The 22,245-nt window shown below is 46.4% G+C and overlaps 1 protein-coding gene across 1 annotated transcript; it reads left to right on the plus strand.

Moving 5' to 3' along the window:
- The first annotated feature begins 1,783 nt into the window (after positions 1-1,783).
- Positions 1,784-20,395, plus strand: LOC133075199 (vasodilator-stimulated phosphoprotein-like). The gene is made up of 4 exons (XM_061169264.1): positions 1,784-1,793; positions 1,882-2,174; positions 5,513-5,589; positions 20,288-20,395. The coding sequence occupies exons 1-4, from the start codon at positions 1,784-1,786 to the stop codon at positions 20,319-20,321; spliced, it is 414 nt and encodes a 137-aa protein (XP_061025247.1). The 3' UTR covers positions 20,322-20,395.
- Positions 20,396-22,245: the final 1,850 nt, after the last annotated feature.

Consider the following 22,245-nt stretch of genomic DNA (forward strand, 5'->3'; position numbering starts at 1 on the left):
CTCAGCCCCCCTCCTTCCCGCCCCCTCTCAGGAGCCAGCGCCCCGGCTGGAACAATGATTCCTGCTGGACGCCAGGCAGCGGGCAGCTTGGCAAAGCCCCTCCTCCCTCCCGCCTCCCCCGCTTCCCCTGGGTCCTGCCCAGCCGCAGCCCCTGTTTGCACAGCCTAATAACGTCAGCCTGCTGAGACATCACGGTGGTCTCACCCCGGATGTAGGCACTGGTGGGCCTGCCACCCAGGGTCTGGTTAGACGTCTGCTGGGGAGGACATCCCTTCCTAAATAAACCCCCAAGCTCCACAGGCAGGCTTGCTGTCCTTGTGCCCTGCTCCCCTCCACCTGCCTGGAAAACAGACAAGACACCTGCAGGTACAACAGCCATCTCACCATGGTGACATGACAAGCCAACCTGCTAATGATGGGGGCAGAAAATGGAACGGTCCTGGGTTCTTATGCACTGAGCCACTGTCCGAATCCTGGGCTCCCTACCTCCACACTCCTTGTTATGTGAGTCAAACAAACGCTTACTTGTTTACGCTAACTCTAATAAACGGTTCTGCTAACTCTGCTCCATCCTACCTCGTACCCTAGCCCTGTGTATCTTTCTATCTCCATGAATGTTCTAATCCACCCCAAAGGCACACTTGCTTCCTTAATCAGAGATGGAGACGGCGGTGAGAGGCAATTTCTCCCGGGCTTCCGAGTTCTCAGCATCCAAGGGCACATCCGGGGCAAGATGAAAATGAGGATTCCTTTCCCAGCCATGTCAGGGGTCCCAGCTCCGTCACCCAGCTCCCTCCAGCTCACATTAATGACTCATCTTCTTGTCCCCTCCTCCACCCTCTACAGCACATCTGAATTCAGGGCACCAATCCCCACAGCAAACCTGGATGGACCTAGAGATGATCATACTAAGTGAAGCAAGTCAGATAGAGAAAGACAAATACCATATGATATCACCTACATGTGGAATCTAAAACATCACACAAATGAACCTATCTATGAAACAGAAACAGGGTCACAGACGTAGAGAACAGATTTGTGGATGCCAAGGGGGAGGGGAGGGAGGACAGGGAAGGATTGGGAGTTTGGGATTAGCAGATGCAAACTAGTATATATAGAATGGAGAAACAACAAGGTCCTACTGTACAGCACAGGGAACTATATGCAATATCCTGTGATAAACCATGCAAGAAAGAGCCGTCCCTGCTGCTACGTGTGGCCACGGGCAGCTACGTCCACTGAGTCCTCTCCCCTGGGTCTTGTAGCCACGTGAAGTGGAGAACTGGGGAATTAGCGTACTTCGTTTAAAAATTAATTTTCTGCTCGCATCTAGAACTATAAGAGTCAGTATTTTACAGTTAACCTTTTTGGTTGGAAGCGTTTTCTTAGCTGCGCTCTGCTCCTGGCCGGCAAGTAGAATTACTTTTCCCCCAATCTCAACCGTCCAGTCTCCTTCCTGAGGCAACCACCATCTCCCAGTGCCTGTGGCCACATAGAATTGTGTGCTTTTACACACACACACACACACACACGCACACACAGAGTTTTTACCCCATTCTAATTCCAGACATCCGAACATCTCAGAGTGTCGACCACCCTCCCCCTCCCGCAGTGAGTTGGTGAACCGAATCAGAACTCACCAGGGCTACGCAGCGGAGAGGTTAGGCAAGAAGGTGCACAAAGTAGGGTTTAGCGGCAGAGAAGAGAATTTCTGAAGGTCCTATGGGAACCGCCCCTCTCCCCTTCCCTCTTTCTCTCCCGAAGCTTCTGGAGACCTAGAGGGATGCTCTCCCGCGGGTGGGCGCACTTTCTTACACCACCTCCGGCGGGGCGGGGCGGGGCCGGGGCGGGGCACCTGTGGGCGGGGCCGGGCCTGGGAAGGGGCGGGGCCGGGAGTCCGGAGGGTCCGGAGCCCGGGAGGCCACAGAGGCCGGAGGAAAGTTGTGGGATCCGAGCCCCAGCCGCCGCCAGAGCCGGAGCCGCAGCCGCCGGGGCGAGGACCACCCAGCGGGGATCCGGCACGACCTTCGGACCCGCCCAGTTCGGCTGCCCGGGTCGCCCTGGGGTCGGGGGCAGCCGCGGGGGCCGCGGGCGGGAGGCGTGAACCCGGGGGCTGCATGATGCGCTGCAAACACAGGGCCCCGGGGCTGTGCGGGGCACCCTGCCGGGCAGAGGTAAGGCAGGGGCGGGGGCGTCTGTCGCGCCGGCCCTTGGGCGGGGGTCGCTTGAACTTGGGGTTTGTTGGGGAAATCTGGAGAGGGCGCTGCTGCCACCGGCAGCGCCTCTGCGGGGCCCCTTCCCTGGATGGGCAGACCCTGGGGCAGCCTCGTGGGGGGCTGGGGCAAACGTGTCCGTTCCAGGATCTTCAGAACCCCTACCTGAAGCCATCTGAAGCACCTGGAGTCGGACTGCGTTCTGATCCCGGAAGTGAGGAGGGGGCGTGGCTGAGGGCATGCGTTTACTGCACCCCACTCGGGCTTTCGTGGGGTCTACCCCCAGCCCACACTGAACACATTATGACACCTGGGATCCAGTGAGCGGGGTCCGGTTATGTGAACCCCCTTTTCCGCCAAGCATAGGATCACCTCCAACCCCCCATCTGCACCTTGTCAAACTGGGACTGGCGGAGAGCCTGGCTATTCGCACCCCTTCTGCCCAACCCCAGGTCCCAGAGCTGCTCGTGGAGCACCGAGGCAAGCGCGCTCACAACGCAGCTACAGCAAACCCGAGCTTGGCAGAATTCGGGGACTCCCCCTGACACCCCAGATTCGGTCCGATGTGATTTGGGGGTTGCAGGTAGGGGTTGTCGGGCCCAGAGACGCTGGTGGGTGCGAGTGTCTGGAACAGAACCGGGCTTCCCAGGAGTCCCCTACCTGCAGCCTTTCACCCCAGTGCCCGGTCCGCCAGGGGAACGCGCGGCCTCTTGGGGTGGAGGGAATGTCCTGGACACGTCGGACACAGCCCAGCGCCTGGAGCATTCGTTAGCAGACCAGCTGGTGATACGACTACTGTTATTTTCACTGTGCACACTTGGGGCGGGGGTCACCGCGCCGACTCGGGGGGTGGGGCGGGAGAGTGGTCTCCAAGCTCCTGGCGCAGGTGGCATCAGCGCCCTTTCTCGCCCAGCACTGGCTTTGGTGGCCCTGGGGACCTGCGAGGGGCCAGGCCTCAGCCCCGGAGGGACGCTGGCGGCCCACGGCTTCTACCAGGGTCCTGGGGTGCGGATGCAGGAGGACAGAAAGCGAAAATGTGTTTGTGTTGCCGCCTGCGCAGTAGCGAAGGGTCTGCAGGGCCGCATGGGTTAAAGGCACTGGCAGCAGGGCCAGGGCATCTCTGCGTCTTGCTTCCCTGCCCAGGTTCCACTCCAGCCCCTGCACGAGCTGACGGTCAAAAACTAAATCCAACTCAATGGGGATCTTTTTTTCTCTCCTTCCTTAGACTCTTTAAGCTGGGCTTGATGCACTTTGATAGAGGTACTGAGACACACCACCAACTTATGTTAAGTTGCATTTGCTCTTCAGAAATCCACCTTCCTTGAAATTTGAAATTCTCCTTCTGTCTAGTCTTGAGACAGCTTTCAGTCTCTGTGTGTGTATGCACAAGTTGTGTGCGTGTGTATGTATACCTGTTGTTGTTTTTTTAAATGTGCCTGAACTCAAGTTCATCTAGAGATGGGCCAAAGAAACAATAGTCTGACACAACACTCCAGAAAAAGCTGGCTGTTCTGGATTTATTAAGAGGTGGAATTGTTCTGTTCTTTATGGGCAATTTAAGGTACTTTTCAGGCATAATCTTGACTGCATACTTGCAGACTTTAGAAATTGACATCCTCATATGAGGAGGATAGATTTTAACAAGCTGTTTAAACAAACTGGAGTGTGTAGTGCCCCTGTAATTTATGCTCAACTAAGCAGGCCCTTCCATGAAAAAAACTAAGGTGCCAACATCAGGTGAAACATAAATCTTCTAAGATCTGCTATTTGAAAGAGTCACTCCACAACTGGGTCAACACTCAGTGTATAAAACAGTCCTCATCTTGAGAAAGTTCTGTCTTCATCACTATTCTAAACCCCTTCCCACTTCCAGTGCAGATAAATATTCTTGTTCAAGGAGACTGTACAGAAAAAAAGAAACACTTTGATTCTATTTCAAGCCAACCAGTAATCCAGATCAGAGGAAATAGCTGTGTAACTGGAGCAACTATGTCAAGTGCAAGTATCACATGGGAGCAGGGATGAGGAAACTGCACATTGAATGGAAAGATTGCTAAATTCTCTCAGCTCATGGGACTACATGTGATTTATTTAGAATCAAACATCGATCATCCAGAAAGGCATATATTAAAAAGCAAAATTGTCCTTCTCCATTTCTCCCTATTTCTATCCTTGCTCCTAAGGGGAGCCATTTAAAACTCATTATCGGTTTTTGTTTTTTATTTCTTTTGGCGATCGCCTCCTAGTAGGGCTGTTTATTAATGTGGCCAACTCTAATGCTACTTTATCTGTAATCATTTTCCTCCCTTCTTCACTTACAGAATCCAGATTGTGTTTGCAACCCAGTATGCCCAGCTCAGGATAAAAAAATACTACATTTCCCAGACACCCTTGCAGAAAGGAATGGTCACATGACATGAATATGCCCAATGAGATGCAAGTGTCGGTTCTGGGGCGGGGCTTTTGGGGAAGCCCAGCGTCCCGGATCTAAGAGCGTGGGACAGAAGACACGCTGGCCCTGGGGAGGCCGCCTCTCAACCCCAGGGCTTGTGAGCAGGCTGCACGGTCCCGGTGGGTTTCTCTCCCTTCTGGTGCGGGCTGTGTAGACAGCTCGGGCAGCCCCTGGATTCTTGGTCTCCCAGCTTCTTGCATTAGCAACAGGTTTCCTCCTCAGAGAGAGTTTCCTGTCCCTGTGGGTTGCATGGGGATCCCTGAATTAATTTCTGTGGTCACGTCGGGCTGACTTTGCCCAAACCCTTGTACTACTTGGACTTCAATGGATCCCAGCTCTGAGATCAGGAGGCTGAGAGTCTAAGTGGGCAGAGACCTGGATTCCGTGGCAGATTTACCCAAGGACGGAGGAAGGGGCATGAGAGTTAAAAAGAAGTGATGTTTGGGCCCAGGGTCCTGGCTGCTCACCAAAAATGAGCTCTGAGTGAGAGAAGAGGATATAACAGTCCATTCGAATACATTTTAGCCATATGCAAGTGACCACTCATGCAAATTCCACTTTACACTCATATGTAGCATGCAGGCTCTTTCCAAGGATGCTACCACATTACTCATGTACCACGGAGAGTCATTTCCTGCAAATTACAGAAAAATTCCTTTCACATATATATGATATCACTAACGAAATGCAGCTCAGATTTCTCTACTTCATCTGTAAACTGCTTTTTGATCTAACTCAGCATCTTTCTTTTTCTTTCCTTCGTCTTCCTACTTAGCCATAGCAGACCAAGGAGGCCACTGACATCATACAAAGATTGTTCTAACTGTGAACTCTCTTCCTGTGACAGGTCACATCCTCAGAGCAGATACCACCTTCCTGGAAGAAACCAGTGTTTTCCGAGGAACTCAAGTTCACAGTGCAGAGGTGAGTCATTATTTATATTCAAAGCTAATTGGTTGCCAGCATTACATGCAAGCTATCCTTATGGGCTAGTATTTTTCTTTTGGAGAATATTTTCTTTTTTGGGGATGAGTGCCCGATTTAAGCTTTTGAAGGCAAACATGTTAGTTTCATTTTAATGGGAACTCAAAAGTTCATGTGAGGTATGTAATTTGCCTGAGCTGATCCAAAGTGCAGATTATTTTCTACATTGAAGAAATAGATTAGGAAGACCAAGCATCATGGGAAAATTGCTATGCTTTTCAGAGATGTCAGACTGTGTCATGGGATTGGAACTCCTGTTCAAATGAGGATACCATCTCCTGTCCAGAAGGTTCAGTTTTCTCACAGGGGTTGCTTTAAGATGTCTGTGGACCCATCAGAAGGGAGTCTTGAAGACTCATTTCCAAATGCAACTAGGTGACCACTGTGCCATCAATAATATCAGGATGGGCAGTGCCATCCAGCTAGGGAAGGAGAGGCTGGATGAAATCACATTCCACTTGCAGAGAGGTTGGCACCCTTGGCCTTTATGGGGCCCAGGAACATTCTGAGCTCAGTGGGCTGTAGTTGGAGACCAAGTTGTCATCAGGGCATTGCCAAACAAGAAGACGTGGTGGTCAGTGCTCTCATGACTATCACTAGTTCATCACTGATGTGTTCATTGTGAGGTACTTGCCCTGGGGTCGGCCAGTGGTTGAAGGCATGAAGCAGGTGAGATTTTGCCCAGTGCTCAGGAGATGTATATTCAAGAAGAGAAAAAATAGTTTCTAATGTCAGAAAGCCTTTGGCGTGAGACTGAAGGACAAATCATGTGCATGCACAGAAATACAGTCTAAATCTAAAGGGAGGGAGTGGGCCAGCAGGAATACCAGTATAAAGAGAGGACAGAGACATGGCCACTTAGACCTTGTGTTCTCATTGAAGGGGAAGAGGATGCCGCTTTCTTTTGTACAAATGAGAATACTAGCTGAAAGGTCGAATGCATGCAACAAGAGGGTGTAAGAAGAAGATATAAGTATTTTGACATCACCTTTTGGGTTAAAAAAAACGCTGAGGCTAACACCTATTTTTTTTACTTGTTGAGATAGAGTGTTAGCACATTAAAACCTGGGAAAGTCTCAATTATTAGGGTGACATGGCAGTGGCAGACTAACAGAAGACTGTCCACAAGAAAATTAACTCAGCAGAGGTATATCATGTCTTAATTAAAAAGCAAGCAGTCATTTTTCAATGTATGGTGCTGGGGTCATTGGACATCAAAGGCAAAATAAATGAACCTTGACCTAAATGTCACACTTTTTACAAAAATTAACTCAGAATGGATCACAGATTTAAATGTAAAATGTAAACTAATACAACTTTTATCAGGAAACCTAGAACATCTTTAGGACCTAAGACTTGGTGAGCAATTTTTAAACTTGACACTGAGAGCTTGATGCATAAAAGAGAAAAAAAAGATAAATTGGACCTCATCAAAATTAAAGGTATTTAATCTGCAAAAGACTCTGTTAAGAAGATGAAAAGAAATTATAGACTGAAAGAAAATATTTGCAAACAACATATCTGACGGAAAAAAATCAAAGTTCAATAATATTTTTAAAAAGATGTATTTTGGCAAGACTGGGCAAACAACAAGAAAAGACATTTCGTTGAAGAAAAATATGAATGGCAAGTAAGCATATGAAAAAGATGTTTTATATCACTAGCAATTAGGGAACTGCAAACTAAGACCAAGATGAGATGAGAAATAACTACACACCTGTTAAGATAGCTAAAATTTATACGTGTATGTATATAATCATTTATTGTATATATATATTTATGCGTGTGCACACACACACTGCCAAATGTTTGTGTGAATTTGGAGAAATGGATTTCTCATGCATGCTGGTGGGAATGTAAAATGGTACAGCCAATCTGGAAAATAGTTGGGCAGTTTCTTCGAAATTCAAACATGAAATTCAAACATTTACCATGCAAGCCAGCAATGGCACTCCTGGGCATTTACTTATTTTATTACTTATTTACCTGTACATGAATGTTCGTAGCAGCTTTATTTGTAATAACCTTAAACTGGAAACAATCCACAGGTCCTTTAATGGGTGAATAGTTAATACGTAGAACATCCACACCATGGGACACTACTCAGCAATAAAAGGAGTTTTAAAAAAATTTTTTTATTTGGCCGAGCCTCGGGGCATGCGGGGATCTTAGTTCCCCCACCAGGGTCCGAACCCCGGCCGCCTGCAGTGGAAGTGCGGAGTCCTAACCACTGGACGGCCAGGGAAGTCCTGGGATGTACTGTTGATACAACAGCTTGAATTGATCTCAAGGGCTTTAGGTTGAGTGAAAAAAAACCACCCCCTAGAGGCCATGTATACTGTGTTTCCCCATATATAACAGTTTTTGAAATGACAGGTTTATAGAGCTGGAGAGGAAATTATTGGTCACCAAGAATTCGGGGTGGTGGTGAATTGCTGGATTCCAGAAGGTCATGAGTGTTGCCCTTGAAGCTGTCTCTGGGCCTCCCCCAGAGACAGTGTCTGTTGGCACTGCCAGGTTAGGAGATCTTCGCCCAGAAGTTTCTCTCTGCCTGGTGCACACCATGGACTCTGGCTGTCTTTCCAAAACTCTGCACTTCGTTCTCTCCTGGGCTCCCAGTTAGGGCAGTGACAAGGGTGGGGTGGGAAAGCAATCTCAGGAAATATGGGACCAAATAGAGCTTCATTTCTCATTCAGTACATGGACACCGGTTGTAACACCCACTGGGGGGAAAAAGACTGACGCCACTGCACTGAATTTTGAGATTAAACGGAGGGAGGATGGCTTGTCCGAGCACGAGGCATTTATCAGTACACGTCTCTGTGGCTTCCTGACATGTTCCTAAATTCTGATACAGCATCTTGTGGTCAGCTGGCTCTGGGACAAATGAGGATCTGCCAGCTGATGTTTATGACTTTCCATATCAGCTTTCAGACAAAATTTGTTTTCCATTTTGCTTGAGGTGTGGTGGGTCAGAAGTCTAAACCTCCTAGAATTCCCAGAAGGATTTGCCACATGAATTGAGAGAGAGGACAGAGCCTTAAATTTTTTGTAAATCGATCTTTAGGAGATGTCATAAACCTATCTGTAATTAAAGCTTACTTAAGATTTGAATTTCCTTTAATTGCCTTTCCTGTATTTGAAACACAAGGAGAATTTAAAGATCTACTTAGACGGTCCAATCTGAATGTTTTAGTCTCACGTCTGTCTGGCTGTGTGTCTGCTCCCTTCAAATGGAACATATTCTTGTGCTACAGCAGGGGTTTTAAGGAATGTTGCCTAGCCCTATACTTCCATCTCAAGGTCTCAGTGCTAGGTGTGCTGGTTGCTACTGAGGTATCATTGTTCCTAAGCCAACTTAGTAAAGAGAGCTATGAAATGTACATATGCATACTAGCCCTTGTATCCATATACACACACATCCATCTATCTATCTGTCTATCCATCCATCCAACATCCATCCATCCATTCACCCATCATCCATCCATCATCCATCCATTCATCTATCCATCCATCCATCCATTCATCCATCCTTCCATTCAACCATCATCCATCCATCCATCCATCCATTCACCCATCATCCATCCATCCGTCCATCATCCATCCATTCATCCATCCATCCATCCATTCATCCATCCACCCATCCATCCATCCATCATCCATCCATCCATTCACCCATCATCCATCCATCCATCCATCATCCATCCATTCATCTATCCATCCATCCATTCATCCATCATCCATCCATCCATCCATCATCCATCCATTCATCTATCCATCCATCCATCATCCATCCATTTATCTATCCATCCATCCATTCATCAATCCATCATCCATCCATTCATCTATCCATCCATCCATTCATCCATTATCCATCCACCCATCCGTCATCCATCCATTCATCCGTCCATCATCTCTCCCCCGCCAAAACATGATTCATATTGATAACACTGATTCCAATAAATCACCAGGGTTCACGCTAACCTTCCCCCTTTCCTTATTTTTAACTTCTTTTTCTGACGGTGAGAAACCTGATTTTTGTGTTCTCTTATACATTTACGTATTTCTTCAATCCTAGTGTGTGTGGTTTCAGAATTGCTAGTTGTTTATAGCCTTACACTATCCAGTCAAAATACAGTGTCTAAAGTTACTTAGACTAGATCTTTTCTTTCTCACTTCCTTTAGGGTGGCAGGTTGCTCATTTGTACTGTAGTTTGGCTCATTATTACCATTTATATTCCATTTTGGGTTGTCCTACATCCTGATTTTTAAAAAATCATGTGTTTACTTTTAGAATATCTGAAACACTGCTATGGTTCTGAGTCAGAGCTATACAAATTGTCTGCTCAGAGAGGTGTGCCTTCCCCCTTCATCCCTACTCCCCCGTTCCCATACCCCCCTTCCACACCAATCTCTTTAGTTTCTGGTTTTCCTTCCTATAATGATTTTGCACCAATAAGTAGATACATGTGCATTTTCTTAGATTCTTTCTGACATGAACAAGAGTGTATTATGGATACTCTTTTGTACACTTAACAGTATAGCATGGAAATTCCTCCAGTTCAGTTCCTCATTCTTTCTCCATCCCCCTTTTAAATAGATTTTGTTTTTTAAAGCAGTTTTAGGGACTTCCCTAGTGGTCCAGTGGTTAGGACTCCGCACTTTCACTGCTGAGGGTGCGGGTTCAATCCCTGGTCTGGGAACTAAGATCCCACATGATGCAGGGTGTGGCCAAAAAACCAAAGACAACAACAACAAAACCCCAGCAGTTTTAGGTTCACAGCAAAATTGAGCAGAAAGTACAGAGAGTTCCCGTATACCCCCCGCCCCCGGACATGTCTCAACTTCCTCTACCGTTAACATCCCACACCCCATTCTTTTTTACACCTGTGTAATGCTTCATTTATAGACGTGCCACCAGCTATTCAGACCCTCCCCTACGTGGGGATATTTTTTATTGTTTCCAATATTTTGCAGCTACAAACAGTGCTACAAGGAGTAAACTTGTATGCATGGATTTTTATGTATTTGGAGGAATATCTTCAGGGTGGCTTCCTAGAAATGGGATTTCTGGGTCAAAACATGTAAGTGCATCTGACGTTTTCTTAAGTTTTGCCAAGTTTCCCTCCAGAGGGGCGGTGCCAGTCTGGACTCCCGCCATCCGTATACGAGAACGTTTCCCCTCAGCCTCGCCAGCAGAATGTGTTGGGGTGCTTTTTAACTTTCGCCAGTCTGTTAGGTGAGAAATGGTATCTCAGTGTTGTTTCAGATTGCATCTAATTGTAAGTCAGTCTGAACACTTTTTCTTAGGTTTGCCAGCCATTTTTGTACCTTGTGAATTTTCTGCTCACATGTTCATTACATTGTTGTTTCAGTTTGAGTTTGAGAAGTGTGGATTTCAGGGGGAATTCAATTTCTTGTTCAAAAACATGTAATTGGTTTCAGGTTAAGTATTGGTACCTGAATCTGACAGTGCCCTGAGAAACTTCTAGCAGTGGCCGTAACATGTGGTTTGGAGGGTGTGTGCTGCTGGGGGCTGGGCAGCATTGCATTGGGATCGGACTGGTCTTGGTATCAAGAAAGTTTGAAAGAGATCTTGGGGAGATTCATTCCTGATTTCTTTTTTTTTTTTAATTTATTTATTTATTTTTATTTATGGCCGTGTTGGGTCTTCATTTCTGTGCGACGTCTTTCTCTAGTTGTGGCAAGCGGGGGCCACTCTTCATCGCGGTGCGCGGGCCTCTCACTATCACGGCCTCTCTTGTTGCAGAGCACAGGCTCCAGACGCGCAGGCTCAGTAGTTGTGGCTCACGGGCCCAGTTGCTCCACGGCATGTGGGATCTTCCCAGACCAGGGCTCAAACCCGTGTCCCCTGCATTGGCAGGCAGATTCTCAACCACTGCGCCACCAGGGAAGCCCCCCATTCCTGATTTCTAATAGCAGTCCTTCTTCCCATCACAGAGGGACCCTTCAGATCTGAGAAACCTCATAGGACAGTGGGGCAGAGAGGTTGAGAGTGAGGACTGAATGCCAGCTGCACGGATGTGAATGCCAGTCACCCCCCAACTACCTGTGCAACCTTGGGCTCGCCATGTGTCCTCTTGGTGGTCCGTGCATGTTTGTTGGGGGAACAATTGAATTTAGACGTAGTGTAAGACTCTGATCTGAAAATGAAGTATGTGGGATTGTCAACGCCAGAAGAATGGGTGACACAGCAAGTAAAAGTGTAATGGGTATGAAAGGTTAGGACCTTTAGGGACGTTTGTCTAATTCTGGGAAAGGTTTCCTCCTCCTGCCTGGCATTAGAGATGATTTATCATTTCAGGTATACTGATATGCTTTGTCTTGTGTTTCCATAATGCCAACCGTCTACCATTTTGGTGACTTTACTTTTTGTCATATCAGTGATGGGCCTGATCTGTTTTCTTTTTTTTAATTAGAGTGTATTTGGTTTACAATGTTGTGTTAATTTCTGCTGTACAAAAAGTGACTCAGTTATACATATATATACATTCTTTTTCATATTCTTTTCCATGATGGTTTATCCCAGGACATTGAATATAGTTCCCTGTGCTCTACAGTAAGACCTTGTTGTCCATCCATTACGATCGGTCATCTTCATGAGTTTAACTATGATATGCACCCCATGTAGAATCATTTACTCACAACTTAAGTCAACTCACTTTAAAAAACATATAAATTCATCTAAAAAGGAAACTTGACATCCACCACCATAAATAGAAAACTGACTTGTGATAAAGAAAAGGTTATCATAAATATAAATACCACATATGCAAAGCAACAATATTGAATTCCATCTAGGTACCATTACTTACAGAAGGGCCTGGGCTGGAGGCCTGCTCTCTCTATTTCAAAGGAGAAGAGTCAGTGTTACAGAAAGCTTAGCACTGAACTGAGACTTCTCCTTGACGTCTCAGTACAGGGGGTTGCAGGAGAACTTGAAGGAGACAGCTGTCTTACTCGGTGGCTTGATGTTATTTAAGATCTTGTCTGTGCATCAAACCATATCTAGAACCAGGAGCAATGTCAGGCCTTGGAAAAACTGGCCCACAATTTCTTCATCATCAGAAATTAGAAAAAATGAGGCTTAGATGTACCCAAGTCAGCCCCTTGGTGGTCAGCCTCAGTGGTCCAAGATCCCTGATTCAGACTCAAGAAATCTAGCTGACTCCTTCAGGGTTTGTCCACCTATCTGTGTAGTTCCTAGAGATGGCTAGAATGCAGTTTTCATTTTACAGGTATTTTCTGACCATTTCTTATGTGCAAATTCTGGTTAATTTCCCCCCTACCTCTCTTAGTTTGTTCATTCATTCGTTCGTTCGTTTGTTCATTCCTTCCTTCCCTTCTTCCCTCCCTCCCTCCCTTCCTCTCTCTCTCTCTCTCTTTTTTTTTTTCTGATAAATAATCCTGACCCTCATGGAACTCACAGACTCTCTAGAGGTAGAGAGAAGGCAAATGTGTAAATTAACAAATATTCTTCCCTAGGCAAAAAGGTAGCTATTGAATAAATGAATCCAGAAATAGATATGATAGCAGAATTCAACATTCCATTTAGGAATTATAGAATGAGATGAAGCAATACTGATGAGCTTCTACAGAAGGCATCAGAATTTTCTTGCTGAACCAAAGAAGACTGTCCATCAACATGAGTCAGCAGAGTACCTACTATGGAGGCCTGTGTGGCAGCTTCAAGGGAGACGGAAACCTCTGAGCTGGGGGTTCTCTGACCATACAAGCTGCTGTTCAAGCCCCCGAGGAAGTGATGTGGACAGGAAGTGACCTGAGAAAGAGAAGAGAGAGGACAGTGAAGTCCAGGTGGAAAACCAGAGGAGGCTTCCTGGAGGAGGAGGCTTGGGAGGATGAGTGGGGCTTGGCTTGATGAATGCAAGCTGGTGAAGGTCCACTGCTCTTCGTGGGGCGTTAGTAAAATGGGATTGGAAGTTCCACTCTCTGGAATTTCAGCTCTGCCTATTTCAGCATCTCGAAAGTTCCTAAAAACTTTTCATCCACCCATCTTAATTCCTCACAACGGTTTTCAGAAGTACTCATGAGAATGCTCCCCACTTTCCAGATGAGAAAAAGGAAGATCAGGAAAGTGAAGTGGCTTTCACGAGAGAACAAAGTTAAGGAAGCTGGTTTGAACCCAGCTCTTTCCATCCACGGAGTCTGATTTCACACTCTTGTGCTCTGTTCAGAAAGGCAGCATCACAGGGCGTTTAAGCTCAAATGCACACCAGCAGGCGAATGGAGACGCAGGTGCGCCTGTGTTTATCCAAGGACGCATTCACCAGCCGTGGAGAGTAATTAGCGCCGCGTGTTTCAATTTGGACCAGCCTTTAAAACGTAAGACTGAATAGAAAAACGAAAAAGCAAGTTGTCAGAGTGTACCTAGACCAAGATGTCACCACACGAGCTTAAAACATGCAAAGCAATTTCATGCATTTCTGTGAGTACATATGTATGTGGTAAAAGTAGAAAATAAAAAATATGCATGGAAATAATACATATAAACATCAGGTTGTTTCTGGGGAGGGCAGGGGGTGGGTGGGAAGAGGTGGGTGTCCCCAGGGAACCTTAGGGCCTCTCTGAGACTTACTTCCTAAGCTAGGTGGTGGGACAGAATGGTTGGTATTTGCACTATTTAGCTGCCTGATGTATTTAACAGTTTTCAAGCGATGGCCATATAGTGGTCACACTGGCACATTTTCTGTAGACTCTGAGACGAGGAACTTTTCTTGAAGTGGTTGGAGACATACAGATGAATTTACATGTGCTTTGGCTCAGTTTTGCATGTAATACACATCAAATATTTGATCCACTGGGCTGAATCCTGCATCAAGGACCCCCACCAGTCGGCTGAGGCTTTCTTAGAGGCAAAGTACAATGAGTCTATTCTTGGCACTTGTTTCTGATGGAATTAGACTGAGAAAGTTGTATACAGCTGTGTTCACTATTCCCAAATCAAAGAACCAGAATCCAAGCTAAATACTCAGCTCCAAACATAAGATCCAGGAAGAACAGCAGTACTGAGGCTGGGAATGGGAGTGTCATTCATTCATTCAATCAATGTTTCCTGAGTGCTGACAGGGTGTCAGGAATTCTACCAGGCATTGGGGCTACAGCAGGAAACAGTAGCAATATGATCCTTGCCCTGGTGGAAACATACACGCTGTCAAGGGAAGCACCTCCTCCCTCCAAAGTAAGCAAACCTATAGAGATAATCAGTACAGACTTTAGTTAAACCATTGCCGAAATACATACATATATTTGCCAAATCTGATTTGCTTGCAATAAAATAACACACATCTATTTTTCATTTATTAAATATTCATTGAGCACCTACTCTGTGCTAGCCACTGTCCTAAACACTGAGGTTGCAGCAAAGATCCTGAGGCTGCCTCTGATTGGCCTGATTTGAGGCAGAAGCTCATCTCTGAACCAATGACTGTAAACCCAAAAGATGGGATACTCTGATTGGCTAAGTCTGGTCCCATGTCCACTAAGCCTGGTCACGTGTCCACCCCTAGAAAATGTGGGCTCAAGTCAAACCACATGGGCTGAATCAAGTCAGGGTGGTTTCTCAGAAAGAAAGTAGGAGACTTTTCCGTGAACGGCGGAGGATACTAGATGTTAGTGATGAGATGCCGCTGAAATGATCTCCAGGCTCTTTCTCTGAAGTTCACCACAGCCTTTCCTTTTGCCCTGTTATCTCAGAAACACATTCTGAACCAGAACTCCTTGCTCAACTTGTGCTTGCCGTCTTGGGCTCCTGGCTGGGTGGTTTCCGGGAATAGCATGCCAGGAGCCTGGGCTCACAGGAGACATAAAGGTCTCCCTTCTCTGGGGTGGTTTCTTTGGATGTTATGGTTAATCATACATATGCCTGTGCCTGGGACGTCTCCGAGGCAGGACGCCCCATCTGTCACAGTGCACTCAGATGACAGAGAAGCCAATGCATTGTCTATTTTTAATGTTCCTGGCGTGCCAATCAGGTTACAGCTCATTGATGAAGACATCTGATAACAACCCCTGCTGCTCTCTTTACAAATGCACACTTAGCGATTCACGAGTCTCCCGAAAGATTGACCAGCCCTGTCATCTAGGCAAAACAGTATTTTCTCTCTAAATCGGCAGTCGTCCTTTGCTCCTGCCGCAACAAATGACCACAGACTTAGTGCCTGAAAACAACACACGTTTACTGCCTCACAGTTCTGTAGGTCAGAAGTCCAATGCGAGTCTCATCCAGGTGTCGGCAGCGCTGCATTCCTTCTGGAGGCTCTCGGGGAGAGTACGGGTTTTTTGCTCATTCAGGTGGTTTCTTATGGTTGTGGCGGAGGTCCCTGTTTCTGGGCTGGCCGTCCACTATCCTCAGCGTCTAGAGGATGCCCTCATTCCTCGCCTCAGAGGAATGCTCCATCTTCAAAGCCAGTCGTGGCGGGTTGGTCCCTCCCATGCTTCCAGTATCTTCTGCCTCTTCTTCTGCTATTGCATCTCTCTGTCTGACTCTTTGGCCTTCCTCTTCCACTTTTAATGGTTCACGTGATTATATTGGGCCCGCAGGGATAATCCAGAATAACCTCCCCTTTTTAAGGCCCCTAACCTCAATTCCATCTGCAAAGATCCTTTTGCCATAGGATGTAACATATTCACGGGTTTCAGGGATTTGATCAGGGGCATCTTTGGGGGGACATTGCCTACCACAAAAGCCTCAGAATGCTGAAGGATCATGGATGGACAGGGTCGGGGTGGAAGGTTGAGGTCATGGAGTCCCTCCACTGATGTGAGCTTCTGCCCTCCTGATCTCTCCTGTACGTACTGGGAGCCTGCTGCTGACAGAGCAGGTGTATTTCTGTGCCCTCTCCCCTGGGTCACAGAAAGAGCCCAGCCTGGCCCGGCGAGGCTGGCACCCTAACTCCTCTGTGAGGGCCTTGGCACTTGGGTGTGAGCAAAGGGGCGGGGCAGCCTGCTGGTTAGGAGTGTCTGGGTAGGAATCCCAGCATGATACGCTCCAGCTCTGCAACTCAGGACAAGCCACCTGACTCCTCTGCCTTGGTTTCTTCTGCAGTGTGGGGGGACTCCGGGGCTTTCTCTGTTTCAGGCTCAGTTCTGGGCCACGTGGATACGGTGCTAACCAAGGCTGATCAAGTCCTCCTCTCAAGGTGTTTCTACCGTAGCGGGAAAGGCAGCATCTAAACACAGTTGTACAGAAATCCACGGGCTGATTTCAAATGGTAGAAAGCAGTTTGAAGACTAAGCCCGAGTATTGTGAATGGAGTGATGAGCAGGGCTTAGGTGGGGAGGAGAGCTTATCAGAAAACATCATCTAGGAAGGAAGGCTCTGTTAAGAGATGAAGCAGAGAACTGAACAGTGGGAAGGTGCCAGCCACGGAGGGTTCCAGGGAGAGGATACAGATGAAGCCACCAATTGTCAAGGCCCTGAGGCAGGAGCATTTCCCAAGAGATCCGTGTGAGGAGGGGGATGAGAGAGGCTCAGAGCACAGAAAAGGGGCAAATGCCCCTCCCCCTGCCCCCTGCCCCACCCCCGCTCATGGGAAGAAGTGGAGAGGGACCAAATATCGAATTTGGATTTTGTTTTTTGTTTCACAATTGCTGAAAGAAAACACTTGCCTCTGTGTGAAGGCAGAAGTGAGGCTCTGAATTCCAGAGTCCTGGAGGTGAAGACAGGGTTGTTTCCTGAGGGCCTCAGAAGGATTTCTCAGTTTTCCATGTGCATTTCCAGGAAACCCTTCTTTTTGCTCACTTGAGAGTTTTTTACTTAAAAAAAATAGCAACAGCAAAAGCCAGTGGTCTGCTGAATCGACCTATTACATTTTTGCATTTGGTTTCTGTGTAGATAGCTGGTTCTATTTGTTTCTCCCACTTTTTATAGTTTCATGGTTGCTTAACAATGATTTGTGCAGTAAACACTCTAAAAAAATTCAAAGGGTATAAGGCACATATTGTGATTTTTATCCTAATTAGAGGGGTACTGTTTGGTGAGAATTGGATTTCTTCTATAAATGGAATATACCTTTATCTCTATTAATTTCATTTAAAAAAACCCCTCTACTTCTGTTGTGTTTTAGGTTGACTATCGTTCAGTGTCATTTAGACAGGACTTCAAAGACCACTTAATGAGCAAAAAGAAGAAGATAATGTATTCCATATTGTTATAATTTATAATCCCTAATTATGAAATTAGATATTTTAATTATGGTAATTGGCAGTTTTTGAGCCACGTAGCCTAAATCCACAAAGCTCTTTGCAAATAATTATTCACACTACCTTCTTTGTTCCCTTTATATTTTATTCAAAGCACTAGAACTTACTATCTAAATTTGTGTCATCCTTTGATTATGTGCTCCTTGCTGACAGTTGCTGACTGTTTGCTTCTACATCCCCAGCCCAAGACTGGCAGCTTGTTAGAGCTCATTAAATATTTGCTGAATTGAATTAAATTTGAAATACTGTATTAAAAATCTTGCATGAAACTCCAGGGTCCTTAGTGGTGATTTTGTTCTCACCATAGCAATGCGCTTGCACTTCAGACTTAATAAATATACTGGAGCTTTCCCTCTAAATGGAAATCAAAACTTTTATACCGTACTTGTACTTCGTTGGGTTTGGCTAAAGATTCTTTCCACCTGCCCTTGGGGTCGGGACATCGGGATCAACATTAGGAGCTGTTTCTCTGGAGGAAAGAGAAATTCTGCTGAGCCAGCAAAGTGATCATTTTCAATTGCTTGGGATCTGACTTCATTTTTTTGAATATTGGAAGTTTTGAATATTGGAAATCTGGCTTGGGTGTCAAATAGAGAGGCCGATTTTTTTTCTCTAACAATTTGAGAAAGATTTGGCTGTGAACAGATGAGTTGTGGTGGAACACGAGGAAAATTCAAACCCAGGGCTCAGAAACTCGAATACTTCTCCAGACATCGTTAACCTCCCTCACTTGCTCCCATAAGCCCCCCTCCTTGCTCCTGTGCTCCAGCCACGTGGGCCTTCTGTGGGTTCCGTGGGTCACCAAGCTGGTTCCCATCTCAAGACATTTTGTTCTTCTGCCCTCTATCTAGAATGCTGTTTTCTTGCATCTTCGCATGGCTGGTTTCTCCTCATCAGTGAGTGTAATCATGTCTTTCTAAAGAGCTTTCCTATGCCATCCCAAAGAGACTCATCCCAGGCACTCTCTCCCATTACCCAGCTTTATTTTTTCCATAGCATTCATCACTCCCTGAAATAATCCTATTGATTTCTTTAGTGTCCGTGGCGCTCACCATGATGTCATCTTTGTGCAGGCAGGGACGGTGCCTGAAGTACTGAAATTTTCCCCAAGGCTAAGAACACTGCTTGACATGTAAATATTTGGTAAATATTTGTGGGATAAGTAATCCATGATCAAGTCATGTGCTGTGGTACCTTGTGATAGAAAGGAAGAAAATACGATTTCATAAAGCCTATCAAGTTCAAGGTTCTCCAAGTCAGAGCCCCCTGGCCTTGTCCTGTCCGGTCTGACTCGTATTTTTCATAATTATTCCTCACCAGTTTGAAGATTGCCGGAGGGCAGACGTTAGTTGTGGGATGGATCGATTGGTTGCCGCTCGGCGGAGGATGACACATAGGACCCTGGTCTGATCTTTGGATTTCCTAATTAGGGATCTTCCTTTAGGGTGGGTGTGGAAGAAATTGTTAGCAAGAAAAGAAAGGTATTCTCATGATCCTCTCGCTTCCTGAAATTCATCTCCCTGGAATATCTTCTTCCTTAAAATCTGAAATGCCAGGATCTCTCCCTCTGTCAGGGAAGATCAAGAGAATGAACGCGTGAGCCATAGACACACACAGTTCAGCCAAACCCTCAGGAAGGCACTTGAGGGATGAAGGCTTGTCTGTGATTATCTTACTTGACTTTATAGCCTGTATTCTGGTTCCACTTACCAGTGGTTAGATCTTGGACGTAACACAATTTCTTTGAGCCTCAGTTTCTACACCTTCTTATACCAAGGTTTGGTGGAGCCAGTTTAGAGACACTAAAAATGGGCCATTTGCTTCTTTTGGCAAAGTTGCCAGAGGGTTGGACGAAAGATACAAGGCAGAGGGTGTGAGGTGAAACTGAGCCAAGCAGAGCCTCTTAGGAAAGACTTTCCCACATCACGAACATGAGACCACTGATAACTGGCCTTTTATACTCAGAGGATGGTACTCATCAATGGAATGATGTCGATCTAAAACAGTGGTTCTCCAAACTAGTGGGTTCCAGTGGGGAGAGGGAAGTGGGGAGGGGCAATATAGGGGTATGGGATGAAGATGTACAAACTATTGTGTATAAAATAAGCTACAAGGATATATTATACAGCACAGGGAATATAGTCAATATTTTATAATAACTCTAAATGGAGTATAACCTTTAAAAATTGTGAATCACTATATTGTACAACTGTAACCCATATAATATTGTACATCAACTATACTTCAATAAAAATAAATAAATAAAGCAGTGGTTCTCTATGTGGGCTCCAGGGGCCCCTGGAGTCCCTAAGACTCTTTCATCATGATCTTCAGCAGCAGCAAGTTGTTATTTGCTTTTTCACGTTCTTTCCTGTGTGTACTGTGAATTTTCCAGAAGCTGCATGATGTATGATATTGCAACACATTGAATGCAGAAACTGAGATGAGAATCCAGCCGTCCTCTATTAAGCCGGGCACCAGAGATGTGCAAACATGCAAAGCTACGCCACTCTTCTCACATTTTTTTGTTTTGAAAAATAGTCATTTTTAATTAAATTGTTATTTATATTAACACTTAACGGTTTATTGCTATTTTTCATTGGAAAATAAATTTTTAAAAATTTCTCCAGGGACCTCCCTGGTGGCACAGTGCTTGAGAATCTGCCTGCCAGTGCAGGGGACACGGGTTCGAGCCCTGGTCCGGGAAGATCCCACATGCCACAGAGCAACTAAGCCCGTGCACCACAACTACTGAGCCTGCGCTCTAGAGCCCACGAGCCACAACTACTGAGCCCGCGTGCCACAACTACTGAAGCCCGTGCGCCTAGAGCCCGTGCTCCGCAACAAGAGAAGCCACTGCAATGAGAAGCCCATGCACCACGCTGCAACTAGAGAAAGCCCGCGTGCAGCAACGAGGACCCAACGCAGCCAAAAATAAATAAATAAACAAATGTCCTTGTCCTGTTATTTAAAAATGGAGGTTAATTTCTGGAACTTCCTTTGAAACAAAAATGAAACAAGGATTTCCAACGGCATGACACAGTGGAACCCAATGGGATTCTTCTTTTTTTCCCCACATTTCAGCCAAATGAAAAGAACATGCGTGATGATCATTTCTCATCACTTGGTTTGACTCCTTTCACAGGGAGTCACAGACTTCCACGTTCGTGGTTATGGAAATCGAGACATCAAAGATGCCAGTCGACCTGCCCCCTCCTTCTTTAGGATAACTGTTGTCTGTGCCCTTTCAAAGTCTCTCTGGGCTGGCATCTGTGTCATCTCTAGCATTTAAAGACTTTTAAGTAGAGAAGGCTTTCCTTGTTTATCAGCGTCAGAAGGACAGACCGGAGAATGTGTTGCTGAAGCACAGCTAAGTATTTTGGACTTGCAGTCAGGAGAACGTCGTCTCGATGGTGCAGTTTAAAAATGGGAGAGCAGGGCAGAGTCTTCAGAGGGTTAGAGCCAGGGATGGGTGATCTGCTGCGGCAGGTCCTGTGAGGCGGGAAGCTGGTGGGACCTGACCCAGTGCACACACGCTCTCACCCCCCTGCTGTCCCTTGGCTGGAAGCTTAGGCAACATCAGCCCGACTCAATACTGAGCCGTAGAAACAAGAGCCAGCCCATTGCATGGCTTCACCCGCCAGGTTTCACTGTCCCTGGCTGTGCTTTTGGAGAAAAGTTTGCTTTACCTTTTGCCCACACGGAACAATCGCAGAGCCTTGAGGCCATTGTGGTGCTGCTAAGGGGAAGGGCCACTTTGGACCAGATACGGGTGTGCACAGCACAGCACAGCATCAGTGTATGATTATAAGCGGCATCATGCCCTGCTCTTCCCTGAGTCCCGCAATCTGTGCATCATGGGTCCTTTAGGTGGTCCTGCTTGACAGGGACACCGGGTCTCCGGGGACATCCTTTGGCATTTTGCCTGGGGAAATCAGTTCTCTGCGTCTCAGTGATGCCGACACACCATGGAATGTTGCACATAGTTCAGATATTCAAGAGGGGTTCTGGAGCTCATCAGATCTGCACCTTACATCCTTCCTCCTTTCCAGCTCCACAAACCACTGACCCTCTCTCCGTGTGCATTCCGGCCCAGCATCACCTCCTATACTATGCGTCCATCCTCACCAGCCAGTACTTTTCCTCCTGGTCCAGCAGCTCTCTCTCAGCTTAGCAGGTGGCACGCCGGGCAAAATCCCCGGATCCCTGACAGAAGGCGGTTGTCATAATCAAACAGGCTTGTTCCCTGTGGGCCCAACACACTGGCCTGCTGCGTTAATACTACAGCTTAGGTTGTGGTTGAGTGGCGTCTCATCACGGCCAGATGTGAAAAGCTTTGCTTGTAACATTTCT

Source organism: Eubalaena glacialis, chromosome 15 (genome assembly GCF_028564815.1).
Source record: "Eubalaena glacialis isolate mEubGla1 chromosome 15, mEubGla1.1.hap2.+ XY, whole genome shotgun sequence".
In the NCBI taxonomy this organism is placed as follows: Eukaryota; Metazoa; Chordata; class Mammalia; order Artiodactyla; family Balaenidae; genus Eubalaena; species Eubalaena glacialis.